Here is a 20,486-nt window from a genome sequence, read left to right on the forward strand (position 1 = left end):
AGTAAGTGTTTTCTATTTGTTTTTAAAATGTGATTAATTTCTCACATGATTAGGGACCATGGGAAGATAATGATAGAAAGGGCCTTGAAAGTCTAGGAGAGAAAATAACCTGTGAAAGCCCATCTTGGACAGGAATAGATGCAAACAGACTTAGATACCAGAAAGATGATCAGAAAAGCTATTGTAACGCTTCTAAGGGCGGGGAAAGGTGACTTCCACATATTGAGCATACACTGCGAGCCAGCCCCTTTTCCTAGCCTGAATGCAGTGCTCGAATTGGAAGGCAGATCGACTCCTTAGCGCGTTTTCTTTTCAGGAAACCGTTAATGATGCAAAATGAATTCAAAGAAGCTCAAGCTTAACCCCGCTTGCAGAAACTAACCGATCTGCAATATTTTTAACGTCACAATGAATAAACTAGCCCTGGCGCAGTTGGTTTAAGAGCGGCCCTGAGTGCATTTTCTCTCTTGCTCTGTTTAAGTCGGGTACTGTCCAGTGTGATTTCGTTCAAGCTTCAGCGCCCGGAGGCGAGGAGGTGCCTGTAGCGTGGGCAGCCAGCGTTAGGAGTGAGGCGGACGCCGGGAGCGGGAGAGAGGAAGAGGGGCGCTGAGGCGTCTGGCGGGGCTCCCGACCACCGCCGCTCCAGTCGCCAGCGCGTCGGCCGGCCCAGCCCGGGCTTTCCCGCTGCCTGATCCTGGGGGAGGGCTCTCGTGGGCGCCCGGTGCCCGTGACCACCGGCGGCCGCTTTCGCTTCTGTGCCTTATAAGGCCTGACAGGGGGGTCACGTGCGTCCCGGGCGGCCCGCCGGGAGGAGGGGGCGACAGGGGAAGGGGCGGGAAGCGGGGAGGAAAAGGGGAGGGAGCGGGGGGGCGGAGGAAGGAGCGAGGGGCGGATTCTGCGGCCGTGGGAGGCGGTGGCGGCGGCCGCGGCAGGGAGCGGATCGCGCGGAGCTGGATCGAGGAGGAGGTGGAGGAGGAAGGGACCGGAGCCGGGGTGGAAGAGCGCAGCGCGGCGGAAGCCGGAGACGGCGGGAGGGCCGGTGGCTGGCCCCCGGCGGGAGCCGGGGCGGCGGCAGCAGCGGCCGAGAAGACTGCGGCGAGGGAAGCGCATCCAGCGTCCCCGGCGGCGGCGGCCCGGTACCGCGCGCTCGGGCGGCCGGCGGGCGCGGGCCGGCGCGATGGAGCCGCAGCACGTGCGCCCCGCGCCTGGCGCCTGCAGCCCGGCCTGCGAGGACCCGGTGGGTACAGCGCCCGCGCCCACCCTCTTCCACTTCTACTCTGCCCTTCCCCCTCCCGGGCCGGGTTCCGTTCAGGAAATGGCCCGGGATGAGGTCCCCAGCTGCTTCCCAGCCGGGGCAGCGCTTCCTCCGCTGCTCCGGCTCCTCCTCGCGCGCCGCCTGGAGCGCCTTTGTCCCGCCAGCCGAGGTTCTTCCCGAGGGGCCGCCGGCTAACCGCTGACGATGGCCCTGGGAGGACCGTTTCCGCGCCTCGTCGATTTCTCAACTTCGAAAGTTGGTTTTAGAGCGTAGTGGGTAGGGAGGAGGAGAGCAGAAACCCAGGCTCTGGGATCAGCGTGTGGGGCGCGGAGACTGGTCTCCGCGACCGAGACCGCGCCCTGGCCGTCACCTGGGCGCGCAGGTTCCTGAGGACGGGCGCTCCGGGAGGCTGCTGGCAGCTGGCAGCCGGAACCACGCCTCCGACTCCTGTGCGCCGCTAATGCCCCGGGCTTTTCTAGGGTTCAAGGGTTTTGTCAGGGGTGAAGCGGATAGCTAACCTCGATTTCGCTGCACATCGCGGAGGTTGGGTAATTTTAGGGACCGAAAGTAGTGTATGCGTGTGTTCTGCGTGTGAGGGTGGAAAAGGAGGAGATGGGGAGCGGGGGGGTGTTCCTCCCTCTAACTCCTTCAACTTCCTTCTTTCTTCCAACTGAGACAGTCAGAACCACCTCACAACCCTCCAGGGATTCCATCCCGAAATCCCCGTCTCACTCAGAGCTCTGTAAACCTCTGTGGGCTGCCTTTACCCTGGCATCGGATTTTGGCTCTCCATCCCCTGCCTACTCCGTCTTAGTTGAAATTCCTGAACCTATTTGAAAAGCCTCGTCCAAAATTTCTGGCCTCACCCGTGTTGTTTTCATCGTGTTGTTGCTCTTTTCCCAGGGACTGCGCGGGTCTGCTCTGGCTGCCCCCCTACCTGCTGAGAGCTTCTAGGTCAGGTGCAGGCTTGGTCCTCCTTTTTCTTTTCGAACATGTACACTCCCTGCTCCTTTGTCCTGAGTACGATCCCGTTTTCCGACCTTTCGTAAGTGTCCTTGGACTCTGATCCTTCTGTATCTGCAGCTGTCTTTGCTTTTGTAAATTTGAACATGTTGTTAGGTTGCCCATCTGCTCAAATTCTATTGTGATTATCACTGGAGATCAAATTGTTCTTGAAATTAAACATACTGTTTAGTTTTGAAGTTTAAATCAAAGATCACTAAGAACTAAACTCAGGGACTGACCTGTTTTTGTTACTTTTTTACTTAAAAATTTACTATATGGAGTCCTTTTTGAACCTGGATATTTTAAGCCATCACCCATCACAATGAAAAAATACCCAGTTGTATTTATTTTACTTTAGGGTGCTGATGCCAGAACTACTTTTGTGTCTAGAATTATACAGAGAAACTTTTTTTGTTTGTTTGTTTTACATCTCAAAAATGACAAAAATGTAATGCTCATATATTAGCTTTTAAAACTCAGGCCCTAACACAAATGTGTGAGTGAATTGTGACACTTTATCCAGATTGCAGGACTCTCCTTAAAAGTTAGATTTATTTTCTTTAAACACTGAAGGCCTTTTATTTATTCAACAGATATTTTATCCAGCACCTACTATGTTCCAGGACTGTTGGATATAGCAGTTAACAACATAGACACAAATCCTTAAATCCTCACAGAGTATACATCTTAACTAAACATTGTCTTGTTTCGTATGTGTTAATGGTTTACATCAGGGGTGGGGAACCTTTTATCTGCCAACGGCCATTTGTATATTTATAACTTCATTCTCGGACCATACGAAATTACCAACTTAAAGATTACATTGCTATATAAAAAGCTCCTAGATTTATTGAATTTTTAGTCCCACTGCGGTTGCCTTGGCAGGACCAGACCAAAAGACATTCCCCACCCCTGGTTTACATTCAGATAGGCCAAAAAGCATCTTCAGAGATCTCAGGTATGTGGCATAAAAATGATACTTTTGACAAAGTGGTTTTATTTGAAACTGTGGCCATTCATCTATGACTACTAAGTCTAAGAACTAATAAAGGGAATACTCATTTAATGTCTTAAAAAAGATAAATTATCCAAATTATTATTATTATTTTTTAATATATTTTATTGATTTTTTTACAGAGAGGAAGGGAGAGGGATAGAGAGCTAGAAACATCGATGAGAGAGAGACATCGATCAGCTGCCTCCTGCACACCTCCCACTGGAGATGTGCCCGCAACCAAGGTACATGCCCCCGACCGGAATCGAACCCAGGACCCTTCAGTCCGCAGGCTGACGCTCTATCCACTGAGCCAAACCGGTTTCGGCAAATTATCCAAATTATTGAAAAGTGACATATATAAGAAAAAAGGAGGGATAAATTTTTTGGGGAAGTAGCGTATTTAAATGTTAATTATTTCAGTCATTCAGAGCTAAGAAGAAACATCAGTTTAATTTAAATATGTTTTGAAGGGACACAAAATTCATCAAAATCAGGTATTCCTGAACTTTCCTTGAACTTTGAAAGGGTAAATCAATGATTCTTAAGAATCCAATCAAAGCCATGGACTCTGTTTTACCCAAAAATGTTCCTATGCAACATACATGTAAACTTTTAAATAAAACTTTAGGGGAACCACAGATTTCCTGAAGCCCAATCTGTGGACCCTCAAAAACGTTGGGTTAAAAATAATTTACTTTGACTTGGACCCATTTCACAGTTATTTTAAAACTAGAGGCCCGGTGAACGACATTTGTGCACTGGTGGGGGGGGAGTCCCTCAGCCCAGCCTGCACCCTCTCACATTCCGGGACCACTCGGGGGGATGTCCAACTGCTGGCTTAGCTTGCTCCTTACTGCGGGAGAGGCTCCTACCACCGCTGCTGCACTTGGCAGCCCTGAGCCCCACTTCTGGCTGAGCGGTGCTCCCCTTGTGGGAGCGCATTGAGCGTCTGCCCCCTGGTGGTCAGTGCGTGCCATAGCCACTGGTCGTTCCACCTTTTGGTCAATTTGCATATTAGGGTTTTATTATGTAGGATTTGCTTTTAGAATTCAAATATAGGTGTCTTTAATTCTTTATTATAAAAGTATATGCATTTATGCTTATGAAAAACATACAATTTTGATAATAGTATATCCAATATCAAACAGGCAATGTTCACATTACATAGATCCTGTTACATTATCCCATGTTGCATATAACAACATACATGTAAGGATTTACTGTCATTCTTTTTTTGATGGAATCTGAAACATGATGTTATGATTCTACATGGAACTATTCCCAGAAGAGTAAATAACCTTGGGAATTGATGCTGAGTAATAGTAAAGAGAACATCACTTCTTGTTTGAAATGTATCTATGACTGGAGCTGAGAGGCAGATGTAGGACTTAATGACATTCTTGTATTTGAGGGTGAAATTTATTTAGTTAAGTGAGGGCATGTAAATAAACTGCTAGCTATAGCATTACTCCAGCTTGGACTTTGGGCCTAAAAGAAATGTTAACATTCAGGTATCTGAGTATTTTCTTCAATGCTAGCTTCAGAATGTAATCAAGTCAGTGGAAATAGAGGTATTACCTAAATTTCTAATCAATTGAAAAATATTTTGGTGATGGGAATAGGTAGGTACAGAGTAGTTAGCTAAACAACCCTTAATCAAATAATAGGAAAAAGTTAAAAAGTGTGGGAGTATTTGCAAAGTAGTTCTTAGACAATGGAGTGATACTAGGATACATTTACTAAAATTTGTTTTTATTTCCAAATGACTTTTATATCTAGTTTCATAGGCTCTGATATTCAGAACTAACAGAAAATTAGGAGGGAAGAGTTTCAAAGGAAAAAGGGCCAAAATTTAAATGAGAGGTTATAAGTATATGTATGCATTAGATCTGGATGAAGAAAGGTTTTTACCTAGGGTGCAGGCTGGCCATATGTACATGCAGTTGATGTCACAATTAATTTCAATCTTTTTTATTCAGGTAGTAACTAAGGCAACTTTTACTAAAGCTTTGAATGTTAAATTCTAAATATGTAACAGATAGCATATTACAGAAGCAGTTCTCAAGTATGGATGAAAGCAGGCCTCTGCTTGCGCAACCCTCAGTGTTCTCTGCTTGATTCCCATTGGTTAGGAGAGTGGGAGTCCTAAAACATGACTGTTTTTAAAGTGCCTACTTGGGTTCTTCAAGATATTAATGTAGACTTCTACATGTTTATGATATAATATTTAAGATAAAGCCATAAAACATACAGGATTTAAAAACCCCAAATATATATTAAACCTCTTTGGTTATAAGTAGTGATCAATAATATAATTCAAAATGTTTATAAATTATAATATGCTAATATTCATAAAGTTGGTATGGGCATGAGAATTGGCTGTTCCTTATATACATTCAGTATAGTAGCTTTGTTTTTTTTTAAATGGGGCAGGAAGCCCTATCAGTAGAAACCTAATTTAGTGGTAGTTTTTATTTCCATTTCATCCTGAATGCAGTGTCTACATGGCTTATGTCCAAATTTTTAATAGTGTTTATGATATGTTATATTCCAGAGATTTCAAAGTAGCAACAATAAAAGAAATATGTAAGACACATCTAAGAAATTGTTTGAAAATCTGAAAACACTGAGGAAAAAAGTCAAAGAAGTCTTGTAAATCAAAGAAATAATGTAATATACCACATATTTGAAATTTATTTCAGTTGCTATTTTGAGCTATATTAAAATGGTTGAAAATATTGAGCTCTTGACATTGCTGTTATATTTTAAGGGAAGTGGAGTGCATTGCAGATATACATTATACAGATTATTCATTCTGGAAAATTCTAATTTACAGATAAGACCTGAGAAGAAGCTAGTGGGTCAGGTACCTTAAATTAGGGATTACTTGAAACATTCTCTTCAGTAGAAATGATTGAAGAAAAGACTTTTTTTATAAGATGCCTTTTGTGGAAATAAAGTGGCATTCCATCCTACACAGTATTATCACTCAGCATTCTATGTGCTGGGAAAATTGTAGAGCAGGGATCATTTATTAGCATGAGCAGGCAAAGGCTGCCTGTGCTTTCAAAGTCACAACCAAGTTTTAGAACTTGTTATAGGAGTTTTTGAAGGGCAGGGATAACTGAGGCTACATTTTCATGAAGTTATGAATACCTTTGCTTTGAGGTATTAATTATCCAGCTCTTGCACTTGAACCTATTTAAAAATATTTTTTATATAGATTTCAGAGAGGAAGGGGGAGAGAGAGAGAGAGAGAAACATCAATGATGAGAAAGAATCATTGATCGGCTGCCTCCTGGACGCCCCCCACTGGGGATCGAGCCCACAACCCCGGCATGTGCCCTTACTGGGAATCAAACCTCGACGTCATGGTTCATAGGTCGATGTTCAACCACTGAGCCACACCGGCCCAGTTTAAAACTATTTATCTTTAAGCTATTTATCTTTAAGCTATCACTATTTGAATCAGTGAGCAATGTATTCAGTTTTCTTTTTAAGATCACAGAATGAATAGGCATGGGCCTTAAACAATTGCCTTTCAGTTTAATCACTTTCTCTCTGGCTGGATTCTAAGAAAATGTTACTATACAAAACTTGAAAACTTAAAGTATGACTAGAAACATAATAGACAGATTAACCTTTGTTATATAGTGTGGTAAAGTGAATAGAACATTAGAATAGCAATCATATAATTTTTGACCTTGGTCCCAGCTTATGATTTTGGGCCTCAATTTCTTTACATTAAAAGAGGTTTGAAATAGGTTTATTCTTTCAAAAGACCATTTACTAGGAATCATTGGACTTAGCAGCGAGCAAACAGTTAGGTTGGGATAAAGGCCATTATTTTGATTAGTTATTTTTCTCTTAAAGAATTCCATTCACAGTAATGTTCTTTGTCGATACAGAATTACATATTTACCTTCATAAGGGCTCAAAGTTTATTTTGCCCAACTCCTTCCCTGACTAAAGAGGAAAGTTGAAGCTGGAGAGGTAGCCTCTATCAATTAGTATTACATGTCAGCAATCTCCTGTCTTTGAAGATGCAAACAAACCAGCACATTTTAAAGTTTAATTAATTTCATCTATAATGTGTATATACAGTATTGGGATTGCACAGTTTCTTAAAAACTATTAGAACTGTTAGTTTTTTGACACAGCAATCAAATTATTGAGAGTAATATTACAACTAAAAAAACCCAATAGAATCTTAGTTTGGACTACCATTAAAGGTTATATCAACTGAAAAAATACAAATGGGTACTGAAGGTCCATGAACACCTTAGATTGCTTTTACTGAAGTGTTAAGGGAGTCCAGAGTCTGGCAGGAAATTCCCCCCCCCCCCCCCCCCGGACTTTAAAATTTAGTTAACAGCAATTTGGAATTTTTTGTGGATGACAAGAGGAATCTGTAGTTTTTGTATTTTCTCCCCCAAGAGCTGCCAGCCTCCCACCCCTGCACCGGTTCTTTGAAGCTGTGCGTGCACGACCCGCCCTTAAGGCTGCTATTCCCTAGTGTGCGCTCCAGACGAGTTTTGAGTTTTGAGCGGTGGCTGCAGCCTGTTGATCCCATTTCCTCCTGCGCTAGTTCGGGTTAGGGAGTGGCTCTCCCAGGACTTCCACTGTTTTTGTGCTCGGGCACCGGTATTCACATGGCTCCAGTGCATTGTTTTCTAATAGGCAGTCGCGGGTAGCGCTTCAGCTTAGACCTTTATTTCACATTCTTTCGTCTTGGGCTGCGTGTACTCTCTTGTTTGTGCGCGCTCTCCACGTCCTTCCCAGTTCCTGTTAGCTAAAGGGATCGCTCTTTCTGAACGAAAAGTTCTCAGAGCTGAGTGGAACCTCCCGGAAAATGCTCTTCTCTTCCGTGCGCACCGGATGGGAGTGGGGGTGGGCCAGAAACTGAACGCCGCGGTCGGGCGCGCTGAAAGGAAGGACCTGGGCCCCAGGCAGCGGCGGGAGAGGTGTGGTTGTTGGAGAAAGGCTGAGGGGTGGTGAGGCAGACCGGGCAGCGTCCTTGCATCTGCGGGCGGAGGGAACTTTTACTCCGCGCGAACTGTGCGGAGAGGCCCAGGTCTCTCTGGGGAGATTCTGAGTCCAGGAGGCGGCAGGGTGCACCCCAGGGAGTCGGGAGGAATCTAGGTTCCCTTTCTACTCCAGGGGCCATGCTTGCCCCTGCTGCCCGTGAACCGGAGGAAGGAGCATCGCCACTGCCAGGCGTTCGGGGGTTGGCTGCTGAGGCTTCTTGTCCTCGCGGCGCTCGCGTCCCTCCTGGAGACTCCAGACCCCGGGGAAGTGGGAGGGTGTCCGGGTCCCGCTGTCACTCCCAGCCTCTCTTCCCGCGCTGCTCGTATTCTGGGTCAGGACCCCTGTCCATCCCGAGGCCAGGTGGCCCAGACGGGCCGCAGCCGGTGGAGGAGCCTGGCGGCCCCCCCGGAAGGGCACCTGGCCCCGCGGACCCTCCTCGCGCGACCGGTGGGGGCGGAAGATGGCGGCGGCTGGGCGCGGGACTCCGGCGGCTGGGAGCCCACCCACTGACCGCCGCCGCCGCCCCCGCCGGGCGGTGCTGTGTCCCCGCAGGAGTCAGAGAGGATGGCCGGGGCCGGCGGCCAGCACCATCCTCCGGGGGCCGCGGGAGGCACGGCTGCCGGGCCCAGCGCCGTGGTTACCCCCGCTGCTGCCTCGGCAGGGCCGGGAGAGGATTCGTCCGACAGCGAAGCGGAGCAAGAGGGTCCTCAGAAACTGATCCGCAAAGTGTCCACCTCGGGGCAGCTCCGGACCAAGGTGAGACGGGACGCGCCGGGGCGGGGAGTGGAGGAGAGGTGCCTGGGGCGCTGGGAGCGCCGGGCGACCCGGGAGCGTGGGGAGCCGAGGGGGCGGGGCGTGGGGCGGGCCACGGGGTGGGCGTGGGGGTGGGTGGGGCGGGGCCGCGGGAGCCGGACCGCGGCGCAGCTGGAAGGGATTCCTGGGCTGCACTCGCGTGGCCGCCGAGGTGGGCTGCTCCGGAGATCTGGGGGCAGAGGTGCTGGAGACGCGAAGCTTCAGCTGGCGAGAGCGTGGGAAAAAGCAGAGGCGCTGTTGAGAGTTCCCAGCAGGGAACTTGAAAGAAATGTTTTCTTGTTTGCCCTCCCTGCCTAGCAAAGGTTTGGTAGAATGTGTGCGTTGCTCAGTGAGAGGAATGCAGGCCAAGGAACCAGGGCCGCAGGGCCCGCCTTCCCGGGGGCAGCTACCTGCCCCTGCCCTGACCCGCTCTGAGGGGGAGGTGGGCAGGTGATCCGGACAGCCCCTTTGCCTTCTGCTATGGCTTGGAAGGCCAGCGACAACACTAGTAGACGACAACACTAGTAGACGATGCACCCAGCTGTATCCGCACCCTGCTAGGCGCATACAGCTGCAGGCCAGATTTTCTCCTCATAGTTTCCTGCTAAGTGCATAGTTCAAATTTTACCAACAAACCACATGGTTATTTTTAATAATGAAGAGTAAGCTCTTTGTATTATATGGAGATTAGCATGTTGTTACTCTTTTATGTAGCAGGTACTATTGATTTGTGAGAGCTCAAGGTTGAGAGCTTTAATTTGATCGTGAACATATACATAGCAAATGCTTAGGACTCAATGATTATTTATATACTTAGTAACCCGGTGCATGGATTTGTGCACATTGAAAGGAAATTAATTAGAAGGTGGCTGGCAGGGCAGGACTGGGCGAGAGGGCTGAATATGCCCTGGTCCTTCTCTGGCCAGCTGCACCTGGGGCACTGCCGGGGCTCAAAGGGCGGCTGCGGAGTGAGCAGGGTCCCTCCGGCAGTTGGGGTCCCTTGGCCTGGCCTGTAGGGATCAGGCCCAAACCGGCTCTCTGACATCCCCCGAGGGGTCCCAGAGTGCAAGAGGACACTCTGCAAAGTTGCTGTCATACAGGGTGTGGAACGCAAACACAAGTGTGCAGTAAACCAGATTCAGGGTGACAGTACCCCAGCAATAACATAACCCACTGCTGAAGGTGGAATCACACAGCCCCGTGAGGAATTGGGCTCCCTCCTCTCTGTTTACAGGGTGGGTCACCTGAGAACTGCCGTTGCCAAGTCACTGTAGCTGAGCAGCTCCTGCATTGAGTGTCTGCCCCCTGGTGGTCAGTGTGTGTCATAGCGACTGGGCGGAGGGACACTTAGCATATTAGCCTTTTATATATATACTAGAAGCCCAGTGCGTGAATTTGTGCATAGGTGGGGTACCTCTGGGTGGCCTGCAGGGATTGGGCTGAAACTCACAGTCCAACACCGCCTGCAGCTCCTACCTGCTGCTCCCGCTCATCCCAGCCCCACTGTGCCTGTTGCGGGTTCATGCCCAATAAGTCCCGATCGGGAGAGGCTCATGCTGCCACAGCAGCGCTCGCCAGCCATGAGCCCTGCCTCTGGCACCCTCCCAAGGGGAGTGGCCTGCAGGATTGGGCTGAAACTGGCTCTCTGACATTCCCCAAGGGGTCCCGGATTGTGAGAGGGCGCAGGCCAGGCTGAGGGACCCCACCGGTGCATGATTGGGCTGGGGAGGGACCGTGGGAGAGCTCCAGGGCGTGTCTGGCGCAACTCACTCATCCCGATAGGCCAGACCCTAGCAGCAAGCTAACCTACTTGTCGGAGCATCTGCCCCCTAGTGGTCAGTGCATGTCATAGCGACTGGTCGACTGTCTGCCCCCTGGTGGTCAGTGCATGTCATAGCAAGCAGTTCATTAGCATGTTATGCTTTGTTTGGTTGTTTGGTTGTTCTGCAGTTTGGTCTATTTGCATATTACCCTTTTATTATATAGGACTAGAGGCACAGTGCACGAATTCGTGCACAGATGGGGTCCCTCAGCCTGGCCGGTGATAGGGCTGATCGGGGCCATCTTGCCCAGTTCTGATCGGGGCCAATTAGGGCCAGCTGGCCGGCAGGGGAGAGACTGTGGGAGGTTGGCTGCTCATGGAAGGTTGGCTGCTTGCGGGAGGTTGGCTGTGGGAGCGCACTGACCACCAGGGGGTAGCTCCTGCATTGAGCATCTGCCCACTGGTGGTCAGTGCACATCATAGCGACCGGTCAACCAGTCATTCTGTCGACCCATCATCATGGTCATTTAGGCTTTTATACACACATACACACACACACACACACACACACACACACACATACACACATACACACACACATAAACACATATACACACACATATACACACACACACACACATATATATGTGTGTGTGTATATATATATACTTATATATAGATTCTAATATATATAGATTCTAGTTTTCATTATGGTTTAAAAACCATCACATGGAAAGTTTGTTATCAGTGGGAAATTTTAGTGAGAAATTTGAAAAACGAACTAATAAAATAATTGGATCTGTGTTCTTTAAAAATAAATTTGCAAAAGTTAATTTGTTCTATATTTTTATGAAAATTTGTTTTCTAAGGTCAGTAAAGCCCTATATGAAAATGTAACTTTTATTATGTGCCCATGGACTAATGTTTTATTAGCTTGCCTCCTTTTTTTCTAAAATAACTTAAGTGTAAGCACACACACAAATGTTAACATGGCAGTTAATAAAAAGTAAAGGATTGCTTTAGTCATTTTTTAAGAGTACATTTTGTAATTCCTCTTAATAGTTACACTTGAATTTTATATCATTGGTGATAAATTAAGAATGTGGGGTTTAATATGTTTTTAGAAGATTAAAGCTAAACAAGATGGAACTTTCCTAAGAGTGCCTTCAACATTTGAAACTTTAATTTTTAAAAAAGTTCTTAAATTGTTAATAATGGGAAAAATGGCAGGTTTTTAAAAAGAATATATTTTGTATATTTATATAAATGGTTAAAATTCCTTGCATTTTTATATCAAGATTATCCAGTAAATTTATACAGTTTGAAAGAAACTTTAGAGATGACTCTAATTTGAATTGAGTAAAGTCAAACAACAAATTTATTGGAAGTACCACTAAAATTTGTAGATTTCACAAACTCATAGTAATAACTAAGATTGCATTATTTAAATTCGATATTATTTATGGTTTGGGGTAAAGTGTGTTTATTGAAACTAAGTAAATTAAAAAAAACACATTGTTAATTTTTCATTTAATTTTCTGATAAAAATATTGAGCACATACATTTTGTTGTGAATATAGATCATTAGTGATCATTAAATGAAATGTTCTTTAAGTATCCCAAGATGTATGTAATTTCAGAAATTCTGCATTTTATTCTAGCTGAAAATGAATGTGAAGGAGGTTTTGTTTGATTAACATATAAGTTAATTAGCATTTTCATATACAAACACCTGAGATTAGGACCTAAAACTGCTCAGGCCAGTGAGCCTCAGCCTCCCTGCCTTCCCCATTCCCCAATCCAGACTGTTCATATATGCTACAAATCTCATAAGTTACATTTATTTCTTTAGCAAATATACTGATTCTCAGGGAAGTGAGTGAGGGCAGTGAGGGAATTCATAGAATGAGAACTGCTAAATTTAATATTGGTTCCAGTTTTTAATTATGATCCAGATAATAGTTAAGGGAAAAGATCTTTAGAAAAAGACAGACATTAGATTGATCCCCTCCACAGATATGTAAGATTGGGAGATCCTGAAGAAGAGGTCCAGGATTAGCCCAAGGCCTAATGGTTTTTAAGACAGTAGTAGCAATTCTTGCCAATATCCTGAAGATAGACCAAAGGACCACCAGGTCTGACAGGTTGTGATGACTAGTTGCATCTTTGACCCTGGTTGAGTAGCAGCCTGGGATGGTGTGTGTGGTACATATACACATACCTACACACATATACATAGGCTTATATATGTTTGCATATATGTGCTCTTTATAAAGCATTTATGTATAGATGTACAGAGGGCCTACAGCAGAGTGAATTACAGGTAGAGATAAAAAAATTCTGAAATGAGTAACTATATGTTATATATGTACATATAATGCTTTATGTATATGGATATTATTGTCAAAACATAGTACTTACCTGATTTGCCATTAAGATCCTTAGGGTCATAAAGCTATTTGGTATCTAGTTTGGGTTTGGAGTAAGAAAAGGCCACTAACTTTAAGTAATTACCTTATTAGAAATGTTTTTCTGATGTAAATACTGGTTAATATTTTAAATAATTTGAATGTCAGTAAAGGAACAGTGTAATGTGGCATTTAAAAAGTGTCCAGACTTTTCTTAATTAAAAAAGTAATTCAAGTATATAAGATGACATTCCAACAGGGAGAGGTTATTTGATGACAGGAGGATAAGCAGTGAAAAGTAGTCTCCTTCTCACCCCAGAACTTCTAGCCTCCGTCTCAGGGCACTTTTTTGGTGTGGTTCTAGAAAATTTTTATGCACATATCCATATTTCTTTTAAAACTACTCATGGGAGCATTTGATACACATGCTGTGTCTTGTTTGAAGATATAATATAGAGATCATTTCCTTTTAAAAAAATGTTTTTATTGATTTCACAGAGAAAGAAAGAGGGAGAGAGAGATAGAAACATCAGTGATGAGAGAGAATCATTTCTTTTTAATGATGGCAAAGTATTCCATTATGTTAGGTTGAATTAAGTGCAGTTGCTATTTCAGTAGGCTAAAAATGGTCAAAAGTAGAATGGTGATTGATGGGAGGTGTCTGTCAAAGGGTACAAATTTCAGTTATTAGATGAGTAAGTTCTGGGGATCTAATGTACAGCATAGTCATTATAGTTAATATTACTGTATTGTGTACTTGAAATTTGCTGAGAGAATATGCGAGTGTCCCACATCCCACATGGTTCAGTGTTCAGGTTCAGTGTTTGGGTTCGGGCTCTGGAGGAGGCCGCACGCAAATGAAAGAGACAAGACAAGAAATAATAATTTGGAAATTGGGGGCCAGGCGGAAGCCCAAGGAAGGACTCCGCTTTGCTCTGGCCTTGCCATCCCTTTTATTCAGGTTTGGGAAACACCCATATCCCTTAGGCAGGCAATTCCAGTAATACCTCAGTGATAGTCTATCAGCAAGGATTTACATAAAACTAAAAGGTGGAAGTTGCTTCAGCTACCTTTGTCTCAGCTAGACAGTGGGTGCATAGCTCTGACCTTTACCAGAGCTCAAGGTCTCCATCCATCCTTCCGGGTTCCTTGTCCACACCTCTCTGCTAGTGAAGACAATGGGCGGCTTCCCGCAAGAATAGATCTTAAGCATTCTCACACACAAAAAGGTAAGTAGGTGAGGTGATGGATGTGTTAATTAACTTAGTTGTGGTAATATTTCACAGTGTATATGTCTATCAAATTATCACATTGTATACTTTAAGGATATACAATTTCATTTGTCACTTGTATCTCAATAAAGCTGGAGAAACTGATTGAAAATGGGAAACTTCATATGGTTCAACCCAATATGGTATATCATCATTTAATTAACCAGTTAGTTCTCTATGGAAAGAAATAGGGGTTATTTTAGGACAACACTAATCTCAGGGTGTTGTTTTGTTCCACAGTGGATATGATGACTTTTTAAGCAACGAATTAAGACTGGCATGCTTTTAAAAATTTTATTTTTTTAATCCTCACTCGAGAATCTTTTTCCCATTGTTTTTTTAGAGGGAATGGAAGGGAATGGGGAGGAAGAATTGGTGGGGGGGAGAGATAGAAACATCAATGTGAGAGAGACACATTTATCAGTTGCCTCCCCGACCTGCCCCGACCAGGACTGGGGATCAACCTACAACCCAGGTATGTGCCCTTGACTCAGAATTGAACCTGAGACACCTTGGTCCACAGGGCAGACAGAGATGCTTTTAAAATTAGTTTGGTTTAATAAAATCCTCATGTACTTTAAAAAAATTACCTTTATTGTTGAAAGTACCACAGATGTCCCTTTTGTTTGTTTGTGTGTTTTTATTACCGACCCTCCTCCCACCCCACCCCACCCCCCCTTAGGCTTATGTACTTTCTAGTACCCTTCTTACATCTCCATATTATATATTTCTTCATTTCCCACTTTTTCTCTGGTTTCTTTGTCTTTGGTGTCGTTTCTACTGTTATCTTTTTCTGTTTCTCATTTGATTCCTTCCTTTATATCAGTTTAGTGGAATTTTAGTAATCTCATCTAGGTACCCAGGTGCTAAACACTAGATCATTTTATGGCTGCCTCTGTTTCCCCAAAGGGAAAAAAATCAGTTTTATACAAAAGTGGAAATAGTGTGGATGTGGGGAAGCCAAAGGGAGCTGTAACCTGTCATCTCTCTCTCTCTCTTTACTCTTGATTGTTATTCCTAAAGTCTTAATCTTGTCCTGAGGTGGTTGATTTTACATTTTGATTTATGATTGTAGAGAATTTCACAGGTATTTCCTGAGAATGAGACATTTTGAAACAACGCTAATACAAACTCAGACCACCTTGATTTTGAACATGAATGTGAAGGAGTTTTTGTATGCTTTTGTTCACCCATGAATACTGTAACCTTTCATCTTGTAGGGAATGGCTGGAGGAACCTTGGTTGGGTTTATGGACTAGGATTATTCACTTATCATAAGCTAAAGATAAACAAACTAGAGGCCTGGTGCATGAAAATTAGTGCACTTGGGGGGTCCCTCAGCCTGGCCTGCACCCTCTTGCAGTTCAGGACCCCTCAGGGGATGTCCACCTGCTGGGTCCCAGATTGTGAGTGGGTGCAGGTCAGGCCGGGGGAGCGGGCCTAAGCTGGCAGTCAGACATCCCTTTGGGAGCGAGGAAGCCCTCGGGGGATGTCTGGCTAACGGCTTAGCGCTGATGTGGAGGTGGGAGAGGCTCCCACCACCACTGCTGCTCTGGCCAGCCATGAGCTGGCTTCTGGCTGAGTGGTGCTCTCCCTGTGGAAGCACACTGACCACCAAGGGGCAGTTTCTATGTTGAGTGTCTGCTCCCTGGTGGTCAGTGTGGGTCATAGCGACCGGTTGTTCCTGGTCGTTCTGCCGTTAGGGTCAATTTGCATATTACCCTTTTGTTATATAGGACTAGAGGCCCAGGGCATGAAATATGTGCACTCGGGGGGTGGTCCCTCAGCCCGCCTGCACCCTCTCACAGTCCAGGAGCCCTTGTGGGACATCCTTAGCGCTGTTGCAGAGGTGAGAGAGGCTCCTGCCACTGCCACTCCACTCGCCAGCCGTGAGCCCGGCTTCTGGCTGAACAGCGCTCCCCCTGTGGGAGTGCACTGACCACTAGGGAGCGCACTGACCCCTTGCGTTGAACGTCTGCCCCCTGGTGGTCAGTGTGCATCATAGCGACTGGTTGTTCTGCTGTCGGGCTGAAGCCGGCTCTGCGACATTCCCCAAGGGGTCCTGGATTGTGAGAGGGTGCCGGCCTGGCTGAGGAACCCCACCAGTGCACAGTCGGGGCCAGGGAGGGATGTGGGAGGTTGGCCAACTGGGGAGGGACCGTGGGAGGGCTCCAGGGTGTGCCTGGCCCATCTCACTCGGTCTCGATTGGCCGGACCCCAGTAGCAAGCTAACCTACTGGTCGGAGCGTCTGCCCCTGGTGGTCATTGCACATCATAGCGACTGGTTGACCGGTCGACTGTCTGCCCCCTGGAGGTCAGTGCATGTCATAGCGAGTGGTTGAGCGGCCTTAGCATATCATTAGCATATTACGCTTTGACTGGTTGAACCAACGACTGGACACTTAGCATATTTGGCTTTTATTATATAGGATGGGAACCATCTCAATGACATTGACTCATGTTTCCCAATGTTTTGAAGCATCATGTATCAAAAATACCTCCTAATTGGGTTTATTAAGGTCTCATTTATTTTTTTTGACATTTATGTGTCTTCATACAGTTAATTTTGAATATCCATAAATGAGTCTAAATTTAGGTAAAACTTACCTAAACACTGAAAAGCTCGTCAGAACTTTGCAACATTATACATCGATTAAGGCATCTCTTTAAGCCCATTAAGAAAAGAGTAATTGGCATGCTCTTCTCCATCTTCTTCCCCCATGAGCATGCATCTCCTTAACTCTAAGGGACCCATGAGACTTGTAAACAGGGGAGCAATGGGCAGTGGCAGCTGGTCCTGGACTAACTCCCTGAACCTACCCCGAAGGCCCCCTTTTCTCTGACTCTCCAGTGAGTTGACAGCAGCCCTGCCTTGGCTCACGTCCTTCCCATAACGCTCCTCGGGACCCAAAGCAGCACTCTCTCCTGTTGCTGCTTCTATCCTAGGCCCCTCCTTGTTTCACTGTCCCCAGCTTTCATAAGTGTACTCTCAAAATAAAAAAATGTAAAAATAGAGGAAAGAATAATCAACACCTCCATCAGTGCCTCAGTTTTAAATTAACATGAAGGATGTATGAACAAACTCTTGTATTTTTATGATAAGGTAGTATATGGAAATATTGACTTGTATTTTTCACTGCCTTATGAGATGTAGTTTGTGCAATTAAAACATTATCTTTTATCATATCATAAAAATGGACTAAAAGAAACTTGCTCAGAGTTTTTCAAATGGTAGGGGGCAGCCTATTAGGGGGTCATGATGGTTCACATCCAGCATTTGAAACAGAAACAGCATAGGTTAGAAAGTATTATTTAAAACTTTAACCCACAGTTCTGGGTGGAATCATTGGATTGGGTAATGATCCCAATAGGATGAGAAAGTAAGACATGGCCAGAAGATGGTTAAGAAATGGAAATAAAGTAATAGTGAAAGGTTTATTGTTCAGAAACTCAGTATGATATGAGAAGCAAGTAGGAACGTTTACATTTTGATAGTTGATGAGCTTGAAGATATCTTGAAAAATAAGAACATTCATCTAGGGCAGAAGTTGGCTAACTTTTTCTATGGAGGCCACATAGTAAATATTTGTAACTTTGTGGGCCAGAAAGTCTTTGTCAAATCTACTCAGCTCTACTGTTGTAGTGTAATAGCAGTCGTAGACTGTACTTCAGTAAGTAAGTGGGGCTGTATTCCAATAAAACTTTAAGGACACTGAAATTTGAATTTATAACATTTTCATGGGTTAAGAAATATTCTTTTTTTTTTTTTAAGCCATTTAAATATGTAAAAACCTTCTTAGCTGGTGGCAGTACAAAATTAGGTGCCAGAAGGATATGGCCCATAGGTTTGGCTTATGGGAGGCAGTTTGCTGACCCCTATTCTAGATGATGGGAAGGAAATTAGGTTTGCAGAGCACTGTGCAGTTAAGGTGCTGCCAAATACGATCAACATTTAAGGGACCAAATAAAGCTAGATTTCAATCCATTTAAAAATCTCCTCTTTGTAGAACATTTTATTTTTAGCTTGGTTTGCGTCTTTGCTTCCATTTTAATGTGAACTAAATATAGACTGGAAACTTTGAGTCTTGGTACAGTAATATATGGTATAACAGCTTTCTTTCCATTTTGATTGCCAGTTAAACATGATATCCTATTATTAAAGATAAGAGACATTATAAATAATTTATTAAACCTTTACATATAACTTAAGATGCATTATTTGAAAGTATCTAAATTTAGAAAGTTTTCACTTAGTTTAAGGTTGCATGTTTGCTGTTGTGGCGGGAGTTGATGAAAGGTTATATGCAACTACTATTGTGAACGACTCCGGGCTCCTTTCTGTTTCCAGGGGACAGTGTTTCACTCATATTGGATTTGTTAGGCTTTACTTACTCAGGAAATGTGTTTATAAACAAAGGTTTTAATTAAAGAGAGTTTGCTTTATGTCTAAAAATAGACCTTTAAAAAAGACCATAACATGTTAGAACATTACATTTTCCCTTGGCAAATTTGTGTCATCTTGTTGGGTACCCAGTATTTTTCACTGTGAATATTTTGTTACTTGAATATACATTTGTATTTTTGATTCCGGTGAGTGGCTTAACATTATCAGTAACTATTATTGATCATAGCCTTAATTTCACTGCTTTATGAGACGTAGTGTCAATGTACATTGTTTCTGTTTTAGATTGCTGCTTATTTTCTCAAGTGAACATATATGGTGACAATTTCCTCCCCTGTGCAAAATGACTCTTAGGCTCTTGTTTTTTACTAAGGAAATAAGATTAACTATATCATGTTAACCTTAAATGGAATTTCTAATCTTCTCACCATGCTGTTTGAATACCAGGACATTTTCAAACCACTGGAATATAATCCTATATAATAAAAGCCTAATATGCAAATCCACAGAACGGAGGAAAGGCTGGTTGCTATGATGCTTAATGCAGGAGCTGTCCCCGGGTGGTCAGTGCGCTCCCACAGAGGGAGCGCCACTCAGCCAGAAGCCGGGCTCAGGGCTGGCTAGTGCAGCAGTGGTGGCGGGATCCTCTCCCGCCTCTGAGGCAGTGCTAAGGAGCAGCGAGCCAAGCCCTAAAGAGCAGTAAGGAGCAGGAGGGCAGTAAGGAGCGAGGGCTCCCAGACTGCAAGAGGGCGCAGGCTGGGCTGAGGGACCCTCCCGAGTGCACAAATTTCCGTGCATCGGGCCTCTAGTTCAGTATGATAAATCTTTTTTATATAAGCTTGAAGCATTTATGTCAGAAATTTAAAAATACCTTACTACTTAGATTTTATTGCTTACACAGCAGTTTTATATACATGATCTCATCTAACAGTGGCATGAATTTATCTGAATTTTACAAATGATAACACTGCAACTGAGTTTGACTATCTGCTGAGTAAATGGCAGGGCTGGAACTCAAAAGCGGGACTTCTAACTACTGTACTGTTATCCCTTGGCACAATGGGTGCAATGGATGGGTTCCAAATGCTTTCTTTCAGTAGTCCAATGGGCTTCCTGGATTTTAAAACGTTACAGTGTACAAGTATAGATGTGTGCAGGCAGTCTCCTCACTTCTCTGTCTCTCCCCTCCCCTGTCCCTTACATTCATTCCCCTTCTCCTCTCCCTTCCCTTTCTCCTCCTTTCTGCCCTGCCCTTTATTAATTTTTAAAATCTGTGAGTATGTCTCTCACCAGTGCTATAGGTTTCATAATACCCTTTTGCATTTTAATCCCATTTTTTGTGTGACATGTTTAAGAGTATGTTTGAAAAGTGAATTTTGGAATAAAAAATTTCAGCTGAAATTTATATTAATTTTAATGACTGTTAGAAAAATCTTAAGATCCTTGGAAAACATGTTTAGTACACATGTAGAAGAAATCCTTATAGGTTTTGAACTCCTCATATAGATTTTCAAAGAAAACAGTTTCACTTCTATAGGTAAGATGCTATTTTTAAAAGGTCATGAT

The 20,486-nt window shown here is 44.4% G+C and overlaps 1 protein-coding gene across 3 annotated transcripts in view; it reads left to right on the forward strand.

The window, feature by feature from the left end:
- Positions 1-1,177: 1,177 nt before the first annotated feature.
- DGKH (diacylglycerol kinase eta) overlaps positions 1,178-20,486 on the forward strand; it is a gene marked incomplete at both ends in the record, with an annotated part of 230,839 nt that continues 211,530 nt past the window's right edge. For 2 of the 3 annotated variants that reach the window (XM_080659388.1, XM_080659390.1), the window contains 2 exons: positions 1,178-1,237; positions 8,838-9,041. In XM_080659388.1, the coding sequence (XP_080515514.1) occupies positions 1,178-1,237; positions 8,838-9,041 (264 nt within the window). Of the gene's footprint in view, positions 1,238-8,816; positions 9,042-20,486 lie in introns of all 3 variants that reach the window. The other variant, XM_080659389.1, reaches the window with a different exon arrangement.

This window comes from Plecotus auritus, assembly GCF_963455305.1.
Source record: "Plecotus auritus genome assembly, chromosome: 3".
Taxonomy (NCBI): Eukaryota; Metazoa; Chordata; class Mammalia; order Chiroptera; family Vespertilionidae; genus Plecotus; species Plecotus auritus.